At 36.9% G+C, this 19,696-nt stretch overlaps 1 protein-coding gene across 1 annotated transcript in view; it reads right to left on the minus strand.

The window, feature by feature from the left end:
• The window catches only part of LOC126184681 (uncharacterized), a 295,613-nt gene extending 276,120 nt beyond the window's left edge, over positions 1-19,493 (minus strand). The window contains exon 1 of the mRNA XM_049927173.1: positions 19,153-19,493. Within this exon, the coding sequence (XP_049783130.1) occupies positions 19,153-19,273 (121 nt within the window). The 5' untranslated portion in view covers positions 19,274-19,493. The remainder of the gene's footprint in view (positions 1-19,152) is intronic.
• Between the last annotated feature and the right edge of the window lie 203 nt (positions 19,494-19,696).

The raw sequence follows: 19,696 nt of genomic DNA on the forward strand, positions 1-19,696 counted from the left end.
ATGGTACCTGCCTGTTGCCCTTCATCAATAGTCCACAGGATATTGTGTGAGAGAAGAGCAAGCTGTTTTGAATGTGCAGTGTTTCTAAAACTGTGCTAAATTGTGGACAGAAGATGTTACCTTTCAAGGACATTTATTATATTCAAACTGAGAATATGTTCACAGCAAACTGATGTTCAGGATACTGGTCTGTAATTTTGTGGGTCTGTTCATTTTGGTAAACTTTCCACACGTCTCTACATCTACATACTTTACAAATTACTGAGAAGTACATGGCATTCCAGTTACATATGGAGAGCAGGAAAAATGATTTTGTAAGTAAGCTTTCCCAAGATAGTTTAGCTCTCTCTTCAAGAGCTCCTTCCCCCAACTGATGAACAACAGACCTTACTGAGGTGGGATGGCTTGGCTTGCATGCCTCAATGATAAAGACAACAATACTGTACGTCCAAGCACAATGGAGTTTTATTAGTGGCAAGAGCAGACTAACCTATGGTCCCTGAAGTTGGGCAGCAGCCTTTTCAGTTGATGTACAGAAAGAAGTCTGGATGACAGACTGATCCGACCTTGCAACATTAGCCAACATGTCCTTGCTGTGCTGGTACTGTGAATGGCTAAAAGCAAGGGCAACTACAGCTATGGTCTTTACCGAGAGCCTGAAGCTCACTGTATGACTCAATGATGATGGCATCCTCTCGTGTAAAATATTCGAGAATAATAGTACCCCATTTGGATCTCTGGATGGGGAATTATTCAGGGGGATGCCATAACCAGGAAAAATAAAACCATCATTCTACAGAGTGGAGTGTGGAATGTTAGTTCCTCTAATTGGATAGGGAGGTTAGAGAATTTGAAAAGGGAAATGGATTGGTTGAAGTTAGATACAGTGGAAATTACGGAAGTGCATTGGCAAGATGAACAGGACTTCTGGTCAGGTGATTACAAGGTTACAAATACAAAATAAAAAATGAGTAAGCAGGAGTAGACCTATTAATGAGTAGCAAAGCAGGAGTGAGGGTAAGCTGCTATGAACAGCATAGTGAATGCAGTATCATAGTCAAGACAAACTGGAAGCCAACACCCACCACATTATTAGAGTGTGGGCGAATTAAAAGTGGCCCAGAAAATATTTACAGTAAGGCTGCCACAGGTCTGACTCTCATTAATGAACATCACAGAAGATGCTCGGAATGGTCATTCCTGACACTGATACAGCAATCTTCTCATTTTAGCAAACTATTACATATGCACAGCACCTTCTTTTCCTGAGGGCTAGCAGCAATAGTGTTTTCAGTGTTCTGCTGTAGCTCTTCCAGTATGTGAGGATTATTTGATCACACCTTACACTGCAGTTTGACCCACAGGTAAAAATCCCAAAACAAAAGATGATCGAGGTGGCCAGGAAATTGCACTGCCTCTGCTGATTATCCTCTCCTCACCGAACACCTCAAGCACTCATGAAACGGTTGTCGAAGCAGTGTGTGCTGTCGCTCCATCTTGTTGAAAATATCCATACAGTCATTTCTCTTCTGTGAGTTGATCCACATATGGATTAAAAAGTTTCAGGACATACGAGGTGGGGCTAGAAAAAAACCGGACTGATGCTGGAAAAAACATTTATTTACAATTATTTACAATTTCATGTTATCTCCTTCAATGTACTCTCCTCCTCGGTCTCTACACCGCTCCATACAAATTTTCCAGTGTTCATAGCAATGCTGCAGATCATTTTCGGTAAGTCCATACATTACTTCCGTCACTTTTTCTTTTACTGCTTCAACAGTCTCAAATCTAGTTTCTTTCAAAGCTGACTTGACTTTAGGGAAAAGAAAAAAGTCACAGGGGGACAAATCAGGTGAGTAGGGTGGATGATCTAAGATGGGAATGTTGTGTTTTGCCAAAAACGTCTTCACTGACAACGCACTGTGAGCTGGGGCATTGTCTTGGTGAAGGATCCATGACTTTTTTCTCCACAAATCATTCCATTTTCTCCGTACTCGCTCACGTAGGGTAGCCAGGACGCTAATGTAGTAATGCTGATTCACTGTTTGTCCCTCTGTTACCCAATCAATGTGCACAATCCCTTTGATGTAAAAAAAAAAAAAAACAATCATCATTGCCTTGACTTTCGATTTTGACATTCGTGCTTTTTTTTGTCGTGGAGAACCAGGAGTTTTCCAATGCATCGATTGGCGTTTAGTTTCGGGATCGTAAGTAAAAAACCACGATTCATCGAAAGTAATAACATTTTGTAAGAAGGTGGGATCACTTACAATGTTTTCAAGGGTGTCAGAACAAATCATTCTTCGGCGTTCCTTCTGTTCAATTGTGAGACACTTTGGAACCATTTTTGAACACACTTTGTTCATGTTGAAACTTTCATGAAGAATCGGCCTAACACTTTCCTTGTCAACTCCTGTTAACTCAGACACTGCTCTGATTGTTAAACGGCGATCTTGTCGAACAAGTTTACAGATTTTTTCAATGTTTGCATCAGTTTTTGCTGACAATGGTCTGCCAGTGCGAGTGTCATCACTGGTGTCTTCGCGGCCATCTTTAAATCGTTTAAACCACTCAAACACTTGTGTTCGCGATAAACAATCATCGCCGTACACTTGTTGTAACATTACAAACGTTTCACTTGCAGATTTTCCTAGTTTGAAACAAAATTTGATGTTAACACGCTGTTCTTTCTGTACACTCAACATTTTCCGACGCACAGACAAAACGTCAACTACTTAAAACAGACGCCACGGGCAGACTGAGTGCAGGAGGCAGATGAAACTCTAGCAGTAGGCGGAGCGAGAGTCACGTGACAGGCCACGCGACTTTCAGCCTTATTGCATTCGTTTTATTGTTTCACCAGTACTAGTCCGGTTTTTTTCTAGCCACACCTCGTACTAGCTGAGAGCAACAGTTTGATGAAATAATTGCATTATGATGAGGACACCAGACATCGCACACCAAACACCAGTCTTGAGATTATGCAACAGCTCTTCAAGGCACTGATGGAGACTTTCTGATGCATGTCCTGCAAGTTCACATACCCTGACAGGCTGAACCAGGCCTAATCTGAAGAAATGAAAAACTGAGGACCCAAAAGTCCTGATTCCCCTTCACTCAGAAACCACCTGCAGAACTCGAACATACTAAAGTTCGTCTGGGTGCTTTAACTAAAACACAACAGAGTGTTTTCAAAAGTACACATGCAGGTCCTTTTTGACAATATTTCAATGCAAAAGTTTCTCAATTCCCATTTGCACAGACAAATGGCATTGGGATTTCGTTAAATTTTTTTCCCGGCTTTCGTCCGCTTGAGCAATGTTTCCTGGTATTCGAACTCTTTTCAGACACACATGGTTTTTATTCACTACAGAGCCCTTTTTGTGCCATTTTTCCACTAAGTTTTGCATTGCACTACTAGAGGTTTTGCCAAAACATTTCCCATCAAACTCTTGCACAAAAAGTTTTGAACTAGTTTTCTATAAAATGTGCTTCTAATAATGTTTGACAATGAATACAAGCTGTGTCATCATGACCACCACTTTGTGTTGCATTCAAATGGTCACTAGACACATCTGCTCCTCTCATTTACTCAAATGTAATGACATCGCAAAGCACTCGGGACAGAGCATACAGGACATGCACAGGCACATGAGACAGTAACCAATTTATTGAATCAAGATCATGGTTCCCAGCATTTTCTGTGAATGGTAGTTCTCCTGTTCATCAACAAGGACCGGTTCCACATCAGTCTTATAAATATTTTCTGCATCACTTTTATTTTGCGCACCCAGTACAAGTTTTTATGTCAATTAGCTCTGCAGGTGAAGAACAAAGACTGGATGATTAGATAAAAGAAATTATTCAGATACTTAATAGAGACAAATATTTAATTTAACGAGGGACTGGAATCCTATAGTAGGAAAAGGAAAGATGGAAAAAGGTAGGAGAATGTGGACTGTGTGAACAGAATGAATGAGAAACGCACCTCGCAGAATTTTGCAAAGAGCATAATTTAACCATTGCAAACATTTGGTTTATGAATTAAAGTTGCTTACACGGAAGAGAACTGGAGACACAACAGTGTTTTAGAAAGCTTACATAGTGGTACGACAATGGTTTTGAAACCACATTTTAAACTGTAAGACATTTTCAGGAGCAGATGTGGGCTCTGAGCACAATTTACTGTTTATGAACTGCAGCTTAAAACTGAAGAAATTGTAAAAAGATAGGAAATTAATGTTGTGGAATCTATGCAAACTGAAGGAGCCAGAGTTTGTTGAGAGTTTTAGAGAAGCATTTTGCAATGTTTGACTGAAATGGGGGGAAAGGAAGAGAATATAAGACAAATGGGTGGTTGTGAGAGATGAAATAGTGGAGGCAGCAGACGACAAAGCAGGTAAAATTCAAGGCCTAGGAGAAATACTTGCATAACACAGAAGATATTGAACTTAATTAATCACACTATACAATATAAAATGTATCAAATGAAGCAGATGAAAGGGAATACAGATAAGTCAAAAAATGAGTTTAACACAGAATGCAGACTGGTTCTGGAGGAAAGGCTAGAGGTAAAATGCAAGGCTCTAGAAGCATACATGACTAGCAGGAAGACAGAAGCCACGTACAGGAAAATTAAAGACACCTTTGGACAAAAGACAAGTAGCTGTATCAATCTCAACAACTCAGATGGCAAGCCAGTGCTAAGCAAACAAAGGAAAGCTGAGAGGTGGAAGGAATATATAGAAGGTTTATACAAGGGAAATGAGCTTGAAGGCAGTGTTATAGAAAGAGAAAAGAAAGTAAATGAATATAAGACGGAAATATAATACTGCAAGAATTTGACACAGCACTGAAAAATCTAATTGGTAACAAGGTTCCTGGAGTGAATGACATTCCCTCAAAACTATAGAGTTCCTTGGGAAAGCCAGCCCTCAAAAAACTATTTCACCTGGCCTGCAGGATATATGAGACATTCCAGTTTCAAAGAAGGCACGTGCTTACTTGTAAGGATACTACTGAATCATCAGTTTAATAAGTCATGGTTACAAAACACTGACAAATTTTCTACAGGAGAATGGACAAAACTGATAGAAGCTGGCCTTTGGGGAAAATGTAAAAACATGAGGCAATATTGACTATGACTTTTTTTACACCCTATGACTTTTCTTATAAGTTAGGTTGAAGAAAGGCCATCCTACATTTATAGCATTTGTAGATTTAGAGAAAGCTGCAATGTACTGTGCTAAACTTTTTGAAATTTTGAAGGTAGCTGGTATTAAATACAGGAATTGAAAGGTTATTTACAACTTCTACAGAAACCAGACTGCAGTTATAAGAATCAAATGACATGGTTGGTTGGTTGTTTGGGGGAAGAGACCAAACAGCGAGGTTATCGGTCTCATAGGATTAGGGAAGAATGGAGAAGGAAGTCGGCCGTGTCCTTTCAAAGGAACCATCCCGGCATTTGCCTGGAGTGATTTAGGGGAATCACGAAAAACCTAAATCAGGATGGCTGGACACGGGATTGAACCATCGTCCTTCCGAATGCGAGTCCAGTGTCAAATGACATGAAAGGGAAGCAGTGGCTGAGAAGAGATGAGATATGATTGATACCTATCACCAATATTACTCAACTGGTACACTGGAAAGACAGTAAATGAAACCAAGGAGATAGCTGGAAGGTAATTACAGTTCAGGGAAAAGAAATAGATGTTTTGACAGAATTATATCGTTGACAAACATCAGAGATGGCAACAGGCCTGGAAAAGCAGTTGAATGGAATGCATACTGTCTTGGAAAGAGATTATAAGATGAACATAAATAAAAGTAAAAGAAAAGGGTAATGGAATTTAGTCAAATTAAATCAGCCTATGCAGAGAGAAATAGATTAGGAAATGACACATTAAAAGTTATAGATGTGTTTTGTTATTTGAGCAACAAAACAACTGATATTGGACAAAGCAAAGCAGACAGGCAGCAGCAAGAAAATTATTAATTTATTACATCTAATATACATTTACACATTAGGAGGTATTTTCTGAAGGTATCTGTCTCAAGTGTAGCCTTGTATGGAGGTGAAACATGGACAATAAGCAGTTCAGACAAAATGAGGACAGAAGCTTTTGAAATGTGGTGTTACAGAAGAATTCTGAAAATTAGATAGGCAGAATAACTAACAAATGAGGAGGTATTTTACCGAATGAGGGAAAGCAGAAATTTATGGCACAACTTGACTAAAAGAAGGGACTGGTTGATAGGACACACCCAGCAGCACCTAGGACCAGGCAATTTGAAAATGGAGGGAAGTGAGTGTGTGTGTGTGGGGGGGGGGGGGGGGGGGCAAAAATTCTAGAGGGAGATAGAGGGTGAATACATTTAGCAAGTTCAAATTATATATGTCACAGTAGTTATGAAGAGATAAAAAGACTATTAGAATAGACCATCATGGAAAACTGCATCAGACAAGATTTTGAACTGAAGGCCATAACACCGACTTCTAGAGCCCGCCAATTCAGGTTTTTCGTTGTTTCTGTGATGTTATCCAAGAGTCAAACAAACCCATGACCACTGAGGGTCCAATGTCACATATTTCTCTAATTGTTCTCTTTTTTTGTGTGATAAAATGAAATGAGCATGTGGCATTGTTGGTTGGAAGGCCTCATTCGGGGAAGTTCGGCCGCTTAGTGCAAGTATTATTTCACTCGATGCCACATTCAGCGATTCACATGCTGGTGATGAGGATGAACTGATGATGAGGACAACACAACACCCAGTCCACAAGTGGAGAAAATCTCAAACCCGGCTGGGAATCAAATTCAGGCCCACTGTGTGGGAGGCAAGCATGTTAAGCAGGCAGACATTTTTGTGTGATAATCACTCATAACTGGGAAATGTTCTTATTACACTATACTTCATGGCAACAACAAATGAAATATAAGAGTTCTTGCTGAATGTAAATACTTCTAGATTAAAGGAGATCACTCATTGAAAAGTAGAACCATTGAGTCATCAAAAGACACATGTAAAAGAAAGAAAATCTGCTAGCTTTTGGAGCTATTCTTTGACGAGACAGAGTAAAAAATATGAAAACAAGGGTAACGTGAGTCATGCTTGGAAATACACCACACAAATGCCTCTACATGGTGTTGATACCATGTAGAGGTGTGTGTGTGATTGTGTGTGTGAGTGTGTGTGTGTGTGTGTGTGTGTGTGTGTGTGTGTGTGTGTGTGTGTGCGCGCGCGCGCGGTTGGGGGGGTGGGGGTAAGGGGAGGCGGGGGGGAGGAGGGGAAGCGGGGGGTTGCACTAGTGTTCTGTACGGGGTGTTCTTTAGAAACCACACTTTCTTAAAATTCTTCCGGTAAACCAAAGTCAACCATTCACCTTCCATACTACTGCCCTTACATGCTTGTTTCACTTCAAATCCCTTTGTAATGTTATGCTTCCATATTTAATTGATGGGACTATATGTTTATTCTCTACTGGTTTTGATTATTGCAATCATCTTCACAAGAGAAAAACACAGTCCATCATTTTTGTCATGTATGAGCCAACCAAATGTAGAAAATATATAATTGTCATAATAGCCCATCTTAACACAGTCCACATAAACACACTGTGCCTTGGCACAATTACAGTAGTGCATACTTGGTGATAACTCCAAACCTGATAAAAATTATTATTAAATGTGGAGTTATCGCCAAGTGTGCAATACTGCAATTGCGCCAAGACACATCACGTTTATATTAGATGTGTTAAGGCACACATTATGACAACTATAAAAGTTCTACATTTAGCTGTCTTTATATATCATGAAATATGTGTTTTATCCATTGATGTACACTGTTTTTCTCCTGTGAAGATGATTATTATGATTGAAACCAGTAGAGAATAAACATGAAGCTGTACAGCTTAGTCAACGACGACACCTTATCGTATACTACAGCATTATCAGCAAACTGCCCCAAATCTCTGCTCACCCTGTCCATCGTATCATTTTGTACATGCAGACTAAGAATGGTCCCATCACACTTCCCTGGGGTACTCTTCATGTTAGCCTTGTCTCTGATGAGCACTCACCATCAAGGACAATACACAGGGTTCTAAGGAAAACATACTGGGTTCTATTACTTAAGAAAACTTTGAGCAATTTGCATACTTGTGAACCTATTATGTACACTCGTACCTTTTTTAACAGTCTGCAGTGAGACACCATGTCTAATGCTTTCTGGTAATCTAGGAATATGGAATCCACCTGTTGCCCTTCATCTATAGTTCGCATGATACCAAGCAGAGTTTTGTACAAGCCATGCTTTCTAAACCAGTGCTGATTTGTGCACAGAAGCTCTTCTGTCTCAAAGAAATTTATTATACTAAAACTGACAATATGTTCAAAGCAAGTGTATGAAGCATATCTGCATCATAAAGTGCCTATGTTAAAAACATATTTATATAAATGAGTTACATGCAACCTATGTAACAACTGTTAAGCTTGGGAGTAGTTTTATGATGGTTACACTTATTCAGGTGAATAATTACTGTTATGACACAACTTTAGTTCCTATAGTATTGGTATAGTCCATATCAATCAAGCATGCTAAGAAAAATTCTTACCTTTATAGTCTCTGATGTTACTGAGTGTAACACATGTTACACTTCAGCACTAAGTATGAAACCTGTATTTTTTTTGTATTGTTCAAAAAAATTCCTGGCCCCAGATTCAGGCGGATAAAGATGACGCCTTGATCATCATTTCATACATGTGATTATTGGGAAAATTTTTAAACTGCCATATCCCTGGAACAGTTCTAGATATTTTGTTAGCTTTTTCTTTATTCGAAAAATAATTACTTTATGATTACAATGACATCCTTGATTTGCACATACATATCAAAGTTCTTTTGCTGTAGCCTTCTGCTGCCTTCTTTTCCCCAAGAAATAACATTTTTATTTCAAGAATGCCAATGCTAATATTTTTTTTCTGTTGATTAGTAGCATATAGTACTACATTCCCTGAAAAGCAGATTTCCACTTCTAAGTTGAACAAGTTATATAAACAACTGAAAATTTTGCCACACGTTAAAAAGAGTTTCCATTACCAAATTATCAGATATCGGACTCATGAAACCAAAACCTAGTCTTATCTGCAAAGAATTTTATTTCTTCTGATAGCTGGGTAAGAGACACATTTTTCAAACATATTAAGTGATTATAAAATACGCGTGAAAGTTGCAAAACTTACAGGCTCCAAAGCACACAACTTCTCTGCACTCTGCTTCAAACTAAAATCAGCTATTCAATGAATTAAAAATGTGTTCCATGGCATCATTATCTTCCCTTGAAATTTAGTGATGCCTTCATGTTGAACCAATGCAAACTGGAGCACACACAATCTTCAAAACACTGTAAACTGGAAATGTGCACTCATGGTGGTGTTGCTGCCTTGCAACTGGAAACCCATATCCAGCAGCTAGTCCATGTGATAGCATGAAGTTAACGACGACTTCATTTAACTCATAATTAATGTCTATAATCTTCGCAATCCACCAATCTCAATCGTACAAATATGGCACAAACATTCTTCTTCTCTGGTTGTGAATCTGAATATTCTCCTGCTGTTTCTGAGGTGTAGGCCAGACGAAGCCATTTCTTCTTTCTTGCTCTTTAAAGTGCATGCAATGTGAAGTTCATCAATCACTTTGAGTCCACAAATAGGTTTCCTGAATTCCTTTTACAGGGGTAGTTTGGCTGGACCATTCTTCTCTTTTCTGCTGGCAGAATTCAATTTCTCATTCTGACAAACAATGAGGGCTATAGATATGTACAATTTCATTGATCTCATAAAATCAGCAGCATTCGGAATTGCAGCAGTACTTGGGCTGGAAAGATAACATTTTGCTGCATAGTGCTTCAACAGCCCTCCATCATCATCATCAAACGACCCCTTCCTGTGACCAATAGCACTGCATACCCACTCCACTGGCACAAGAAACTTAGTCAGTTCAAACAGTTAGTAACGATTTTTGAAGTGACTAGAAACACCATTGGAGATAATGATGATCTTTTCTGTTTGTGACTGCAAGTGAAGAATTTTGTGCATTGCCAGTAATTCGTGTGCTGTGTCATGCCCTGTGCCATCACTCATAACTGCAACACTTGTGATCTTATTCCAAAAAGATGTCACTCCTGTAAAAATTGAAATTTGGTCATCAATCATACCATTGTACTTCTTGTAGGAAAATCACAGACCAGTTCTCACCAAAATCACAGTGAAGTACTAAACATGGTTCTTCAGCCTGTACATGTCCTTTCACTTCTGCACTGTGTTGTTGTGTTACTGCTTTCACTGTCCACTTCTGAAGTCTGTCAACAAAACTGTCAATAGCAACAGTTTTCTTGATTAGTTTATTTTCCTCCCATGTTGCGTATGTAACTTATGACAAGTTATCTGCTATGTCTTCTAGATTAAGTGACAGTAAAGAGAGTCCTCCATTTCCAGGGCAGCCACCACATTCATGAAACAAACAAGTCTCTTGCTTTACATAAAGGAGTATTAACGACTTCACATGTCCAACCAGTGTGTCATACATCACGTGTTCACATAAGTTCTTAGAGGTTACCACACGAAGTTAAAAAGTTGCAAAATACACACATATCTCTACAAGGGTGTGGAACCATTCACTTATATTGTTGTGCATAAAATTTTGATCTTCCTATGTGTAATGTTGTGTTTTCCTTCCTGTATTTGATAAAAGTTTCTTGAATACTGTGAGTTGTTTACTTTTTCACTTTCACCACTTTTTATCCTTCAACTGTTACTGTTATAGAGTCTTTCTTGTTGGCACTCTGGTGAGAACAAACCCATTTACCTACGACTGTGCTATTTGAACATGTGTTTCTTGCACAGGATGATCATAAAAGCCATCTTTTCTTCCAGACACTCCTTTTAAAGAACTCACATGTCTCGATTTGCTCACCATGTATTTTGATGGTGATGGAAAACCATTTTCTTTGAAAATGAATCTGGTGTAATAGTTAACATGTCCACATTTTCATTGTAGGATGCTGACATTTCAACAGCTGAATTGACATTAATGAGAAATTCGTGGCAAGTTGTGCAAGCTTCCTTTCATTCATTTTCTTCTGAAGATGGAATTTCTACTTAGAGTGTGGTCAGTTTTGGTTTGGTGTACTGCCTCACAGCTTCAATAATTTCTCCGTGCTTTCTTGATACATAGAGCATGACTTCACTGACAATGGCTTCTCAGCACGACAAACAACTACCTCTGTACTGCACCGATTCACAAAATGTAATTCTTCCTGTATACATGAAAAATTTGCATCATCTGCACCACGAGAGACATCACCTTGTTCAGTTACTGTCATCGCTGATATTCTGCCAAAACCATTAGAAGATGGAAGGTCATCACTGGAAATATCTTGACATTGAAACAGAGTCTTGAAATGAGCACAACTATTCCCAACCTGAAGACAGCCTGTTTTTCTACTAGTTTTGTGTATCACTCTTTCATGGATATGCAAATAGTTAGCACAATTCACTCTTCTGTGGCCCCAGTCAAACAGTTATTTCCATCAAACACCCTACAACTCTATCAATCAGCAGAATCCTCATCAAAACTTAGACACAGTATTCCCTGGATGGTCACAGATTTCGTACAAGGCTCTGAAATAAAGAAATTAGCTATGAACAACTTCAGTACAGAAAATGGCACTGAACAACTGCAACAAAGAAATTGCCAAGAAACAACTGCAACAAAGAAACTCTAGTAATGAACAAGAAGTTAGCCAAAGACATTAAAACATGAACACTGTTTATGAAAATTATTCATCTTAAAAGTGGAAGTTCTACTTTTCAGGTACTGTAGTATTGTATGTACTAACCAACAGTAAAATAAAAAATGACATTTTTAAAAAACTTTTTCCTTAAAAAAATAAAAAACAACCATCAGATGGCTTCAGCAAAAGAAGTTTGACATGTATGTCCAAACTGAGGATATCATTGTACTCATGAAGTAATTATCTTTCCAATAAGAGAAAAGCTAATAAAATATTTAGAGCTGTTACTGAGATACAGCATTTTAAAATTCTTCCCAAGATCAAGAGCAAAATGGTACTCTGGCTTTTATCTCGAGGCAAGATTTTTTTTTTTTTTTTTTTTTTGGACAAAACAAAATAATAATAATAATAACAGCTTCTTGCTTAGTCCAGAATTGTAACATATGCTAAATTCAATAGCATCTGAGACTTAGAAGGTAAAAACCTCCCTGCCTGAATTGATTAGGCCTATAGTATTTTTGTCAGCATATTCTTTTTGCCTTCTACTAAGTACTTACACTTATCTTCATGAGAAACAATCCTACCCCATGGCCTCTTAGTCACCAATATCACAGCATTTTTCTTGACAGACATTTTAAATATATCTTTCATGAGACATAAGTCAGCAGCTTTTATTCCTCTCATAATAAAAAAGACCCTGAGCTCTATAAGAACTTATCACAGTTACCTTCTGTAAAGATTTGTACTTCAGACCCAACATTAAAATTTTAAAGGAAAGGTTCCACTGTGCACAAAGAAAAATCTTTGCATCAGAAAGCTAAACCTATCACTCTGAGTCTCACAGCCAATGACGACTGACAATTTTGTTTTTACAAACTGGTTTGTTAATTATTCAGTTATCTAACTCTTCCTTCCTTGTACTTCATGCCTCACTGGTGTCTGTAAATCTTCTGTGTGTGAGGCTATATGTTTGCTCTATCGAATGACATTCTAGTTTAACATGAGGCAGTTTTAGTGTTGCCTGGGTAAACTATTCTGTCAATATACTACAGTTACCTTGTTTAATAACACTTGAAATATCTTGTGATAACATTTGCCTACAAGTAAAGTAGTGCAATCTTCACTGTTGATATTTCAAAATCTCTTCCAAAGTAACATATGTTTATAGCAGTATTCATAATGTCTGCAAGTACAATCAATGTGTCAGTCAGTCATTCCATGAATCATTTTTCACTATAGATTGCAATGATATGGAAGGAGTCACATTACCTTCAAACTGCAAATTAATTTGTACATTTGGTTTTGTTCTGGACATCAAGTTTTTAATATATATAACAAAAAGAAAAAAGATAGATGTGATTTAGTAAATCCTACCCACCACCTTTCACACATTACAGTAATAAAAATTCGTTTACAGAACAGAATGAGTTGTCAAGGGGAAACATGGTCAGTCTATTTTCAAATATACTCTGCTGTCTAACAGACATTTTATATCAATGGGTAAGTGATCAAAAATCTTGTTGCAGCATTGTGCAGCCCTTCTTGTGCTAAAGACAACTTTAATGCAGAGTAACAAATGTCTTTGTATATCTGGTATTGTAGTTATGTGTATCACTGTTCATTGATTGAAACAAATCTTCAGTTTAGGAAAGAAATTAAACAGCACAATTCTAGCACATTAGATCACCAATCACAGCTCCCAATTATAAATTTTCACCAATCACCAGAAATTTTATCTCTACCAAGTTGTATCTCAGTCCTAGATAATTGCATTGATGAATTAAAGTCACCCAACCCAGTTGACATAATCTGCCTCTCTGAACACCATGTGACCACTGGTGTAGGAACTAGGCCTAAGCACAATGAGAAACTCAGACAGGAGAGTACTGCAAATGTTAGAATAAGGGAAGGTTCTCATAAAAGTATAATTAATAATAATGTAAGTATATTTCATCAAAATATTGGGAGTTTAAAGAATAAAGTAGATGAGCGTCTGGTTTGTTTAGAAGATTTAGAAGCTGAGAATGAAATAGATATACTATGCCTGTCTGAGCATCACATTGTTACTGATATGGATAAGGTAAATGTAAGTGGTTATAAGCTCTCTGCACATGTAATGAGAGAAAATATGGAGAAAGGAGGAGTTGCCATATATGTCAAAAGTTATCATTGTGCAAAAAGTATAGAAACAAAAAAGTTTTGTGTAGAGAAACATATAGAAGCATGTGCCTGTGAGCTTAAATTAAATAAAGGCACATTTATAATTGTAACTGTATATAGGTCCCCATCAGGAAATTTTCATCTATTTCTGAAAAATTTGGACTCCATGTTGTGCTATCTGTCAGACAGGGGGAAGCAAATTATTATTTGTGGGGACTTCAATGTAGATTCTCTGAAAGAGGGTAATAGGAAAAATGACCTTGAACTATTACTCGGTTCTTTCAATTTGACACCCGTTATTGATTTTCCTACTCGGGTGGTAAAGGATAGCAGCTCACTGATAGATAACTTCTTTGTAGACCAAGATAAGTTTAACCAGATAAATGCTCAGCCTGTTGAGAATGGTCTTTCTGATCATGGTGCACAGCTAGTTACAATATATGACATAGCTCCATTCAGCAATACTAAACAGTCCTCCAAAGTAGTACATTCAGTCAACGATTTAACAATTGCAAATTTCAGGGAAAGCCTACAGCAGTTAGACTGGGATGAGGTGTGCCGTGAACCTGATGCCAATTTAAAATATAATTTATTTCATGACATTTTTGTAAATGCATTTGAAAACTGCTTCCCCAAGAAAATAGTTAAATATACTCGTAAGAAACCTTGTAACAAACCATGGCTTACTAAGGGTATAAAAATATCTTGTAACCGGAAAAGGGAAATGTATCCGACAGCAAGAAAGAGTAGTGACCCAGAAACTATCAAAAATTATAAAAACTACTGTGTTATATTAAGAAAAGTTATTAAAAAATCCAGGAGTATGTGTATCATGTCTGAAATCAGCAACTCTGATAATAAAATTAAAACAATTTGGAATATTATTAAAAGAGAAACAGGTCAACCAAGACCAGAGGAAGACAGTATTACCATCAAATTGAATGAAAGCTTTACGAACAAAATGTCAGAAGTTGAAAATATTTTTAATAATCATTTTCTAAATGTTGTGGATATAGTAGGATCCAGGTGTTCATTAGAAGATGCTAGGCTGTTAATGGAAGAGGCCATACCTATGCAATTTGATACAATTGAAATCTCACCCACTTCTCCCTCTGAAATTAAGAAAATAATAAACTTGCTTAAAAGCAAAAACTCACATGGAATTGATGGCATTTCCAGCAAAATACTAAAAGCTTGTTCTCAACAGATAAGTAAGATTCTCAGCCACCTGTGTAATAGCTCTCTGGAACAGGGCATTTTCCCTGATAGACTGAAATATGCTATTGTTATACCTTGGCATAAAAAGGGGGATAGATCTGATGTCAACAATTACCGTCCAATCTCCCTTCTAACAGCTTTATCCAAAATTTTTGAGAAAGTAATGTATTCAAGAGTAGCTTCACATATCTGTAAAAATGAAGTACTAACAAAATGTCAGTTTGGTTTCCAGAAAGGTTTTTCAACAGAAAATGCCATATATGCTTTCACCAGTCAAATTTTGAATGATCTGAATAACCGAAAACCACCCATTGGGATTTTTTGTGATCTCTCAAAGGCTTTTGATTGTGTAAATCATGAAATTCTGCTAGACAAGCTCAAGTATTGTGGCATGAGTGGGACAGTGCACAAATGGTTTAATTCGTACCTAACTGGAAGAGTGCAGAAAGTTGAAATAAGTAGTTCTCGTAACATGCAAAGATCAGCACATTCCTCAAACTGGGGAACTATCAAGAATGGGGTTCCACAAGGGTCAGTCTTGGGTCCTTTGTTGTTCTTATTATATATTAATGACTGCCATTCTATATTCATGAAGAGGCAAAGTTAGTTCTCTTTGCTGATGATACAAGTATAGTAATCACACCTGAGAAACAAGAATTATCTGATGAAATTGTCAATACTGTCTTTCAGAAAATTACTAAGTGGTTCCTTGTAAACGGACTCTCACTGAATTTTGATAAGACACAGTACATACAGTTCTGTACAGTGAATGGTATGACGCCATTAATAAATATAGACCTTAATCAGAAGCATATAGCTAAGGTAGAATATTCCAAATTTTTAGGTATGTCCATTGATGAGAGATTAAATTGGAAGAAACACATTGATGATCTGCTGAAAGGTTTGAGTTCAGCTACTTATGCAATAAGGGTCATTGCAAATTTTGGTGATAAACATCTTAGTAAATTAGCTTACTACGCCTATTTTCACTCATTGCTTTCATATGGCATCATATTTTGGGGTAATTCATCACTGAGGAATAAAGTATTTATTGCACAAAAGCGTGTAATCAGAATAATAGCTGGAGTCCACCCAAGATCATCCTGCAGACATTTATTTAAGGATCTAGGGATATTCACAGTAGCTTCTCAGTATATATACTCTCTTATGAAATTTGTTATTAACAACCAAACCCAATTCAAAAGTAATAGCAGTGTGCATAACTACAATACTAGGAGAAAGGACGATCTTCACTATTCAAGATTAAATCTAACTTTGGCACAGAAAGGGGTGAATTATAGTGGCACTAAAGTCTTTGGTCACTTACCAAATAGTATCAAAAGTCTGACAGATAACCAACAAGTATTTAAGAAGAAATTAAAAGAATTTCTGAATGACAACTCCTTCTACTCCATAGAGGAATTTTTAGATATAAATTAAGAAAAAAAAATTATTAAAAAATAAAAAAAGATAAAAATAAAAAATAAAGAAAAATAAAAAACACACAAAAAATAAAGTTGTTATATTAACTTAAGTATGTTGTTAAATTAACCTAATTATGTCATGTATTGGAAAACTCGACTCGTTCCACATCATTACGAAATATCGTATTCATGATCCATGGAACTAGTATTAATCTAATCTAATCTAATCTAGTGGACAATTCGAAACAAACTTCATGAGTGAATAAATATACTATGAAGCAATAGTCAGAATGCCTAATTCCTTAAACATGTGTCTACAAGATAACAGTGGGTGTGCACCACATATTATTCTTGTGGTGAAGTTTTGCACAATGAAGACTTCCTTTATTAAACATGAGTTACCCAAGAACATTATTTCATATTACATTACTAACTGAAAACATGTAACATATGTCAACTTACTGACGTGACTCAATCCAAGATTTGCAATGATTCTAAGTGCAAATGTGGCTGAACTAAGCTGTATTAGGAGTTTCAAAATATGCTTTTTTCAATTTAAATCCTCATGAATACCAACACCTAAGAATTTTGAAGTTTCCACCATAGTTATTATTTCCAGATCATGCGTTACACTTATCATGGGTGTAGTTCTCTAGATGTGCAGAACTGAATATGTTGGGTCTTTTTAAAACTGAGGGTGAGACCATTCACAGAAAACCAGTCAGTGTTACTTTTAAGAACTTTGTTTACCATTTCTTCTGTTTCTGTACACATGCTTGAATTGATTACAATACTAGTGTCATGCTCAAAAAGACCTAATTCTGCTTGTTGTATATTAGATGGAATATCTTTTACATTACTGAGGAACACTAATAGGCCTAAGAATGTCTTTAGCATAAATGGTGGATGATCTCTAGTTAATAAAATGGCACAGGAAACAGTATTTTAGTCACATAAGTAGTTGACAATATATGCAGCCACCTAGTGCAACTGTTAGATGTCTTACGAATTATCCTGGAAGACACTAATGTCCTTTTTATTTTCTTCTCAACCCCTCCCCATCTGTATTACTGGAAACTATCATACTCAATTTCTTGCAGTATAAAAAATCTTTCACTTATGTTCAGCTAGTTACGATTGAAGTTCCATTCCTTTCCACCAACACCCTACCAATAAATCACTGTACTCTGAGATATAGTACACACTATCAATACTGAATGTTCAGAAGAAACAATTTGAACAATTAAAATCAATATTAGGCTGACTGCATATTATTTAGACTCTTATCAGAAATATATCTACAGGGACACTTGTAAGTACTTCTTGCCCATTAAGGAAGCTACTGAAAAATACAGAAGCACACAAATGGTAAATTACACTGTTTAGCAACAAAAAACCTAAATACAAAGATTCTGAGAAACTAATTAATTTTCATTTCCAAAATTGATATAATCTGAAAACAATCAGATTATATCAATTTTGGAAATGAAAATAAATAGATAGTTATATGCTGCTGGCATTTTATGAATACTAGTACAGATATCAGTATAAGCAACATCTCACTGCTGTAAATAAAGCACACTCATTGGCGGGAAAAAAAGGCTGCTGTAAATGTTGGAACTGCTGGTTTAAGTGTGTTCCAACTACACTATGGATGCTCCTTCATATTCCTTGAAGCAATTCTTGTGTTTCTAGAAAAGGTAGACGTAGAAAAATTGGAAATTTTAGGTCGGCTTGTTTCATCACCACCAGCACTGCATTTGGGTGTCCATTTCAGCTCTTAGCACTATAAATAACTAAAACATTGATTATAAAATTTACCACGGACTTCTCCATTACTTATGTCACACACGTCGTAAACATATCGGGAAACTTTATTCTGTTGGAAATAGTAAGACAAAAGCCATCTTTTTCAGATTCTAACACACGCACATAATTATCTACTGAATTTCGTTCTTACGTTTTATTTTCCATTGCTTTGCTACAGAAATGTATGTAATATGCAACCACGCCATGTGTAAAGAGGCACCTTCGGAGTAGGTGACGATGCTGATACAATAGGATCAAATAAAATAAAATGTGAATAAAGTAAGTATGCCTGCACTGCATTACGAAGAACTGTAAGGTAGCGCTGTGCATTCAATGCGTCTCAGTAATGTACCAACTAAGAAAAACGGGGACAAACAATATATAAAAATACCTTATTTTCACGACTAATGCAAGTTTTAAACACTACTTAGTCTGAAGAGCGAACTCAAATAGGGTGCCTACCATTGCTGCGTATTTGAATAACCTAACTTTCTTATTAAATAATCTTTTCCATTCGGGCACCTTAAACTGACAGTTCTTGTTTTTCCTTCGCCTATAAAATTTATGCGAATACTGTCTACGAGTCAAGGCTAGACGAATACGAGAACTGAGTTTCTTGTTTCGGACAATATGTTTAACGTTGCTAAAGTTGTTTCCGACGCAATTTGAAAACAACATTACAAAATGCAGTCGCTTGAGCGATCAAACACAATTAGCTAAAGATTTTTTTAATATACTTACTTTCGAGGATCTTTAGCGTTGCATCTTGTTGCAGCTTACTCTTAAAAGAATTGAAACCAAACTTTTTCAGTTGCTTCAATAAACCGGCGTTGCTCAGGTCAGCAGCTTCCCCAGCAAACATTTTACGCTGGATTATAGCCTTCCACGAAATTTAATATACGGACCAAATAACGTTCACCGCATCTTCACTTCTTGAAAAGTAATCTATGTGAATAAATTACTGTGTCATTTAATGACCACAACAAAACAGACGTTTTTCCTACATGTTTTGATTCAACATCCTATCATCACAACACAGACGATATACAACTATTGCAGACTCTGTCTCTGTTTCCCGGAAATCGCAGGTGGGACAGAGATGATAGGCAACAAAGTATTGATGACAGGCAGGAGTGCCATAAGTGCTGGTAAGGCATTACGATGTTTGCAATTAAAAGACATTTGTGCAGCTTGCTGAAACATTGTTTCACTGATTCCTGCGGTAGATCGGATTAATTGGTTGCAGTTACTGTGCCTTCATCCATCCAAATAAACTGGTCTACCA

This window comes from Schistocerca cancellata, chromosome 4, assembly GCF_023864275.1.
Source record: "Schistocerca cancellata isolate TAMUIC-IGC-003103 chromosome 4, iqSchCanc2.1, whole genome shotgun sequence".
NCBI lineage: Eukaryota > Metazoa > Arthropoda > Insecta > Orthoptera > Acrididae > Schistocerca > Schistocerca cancellata.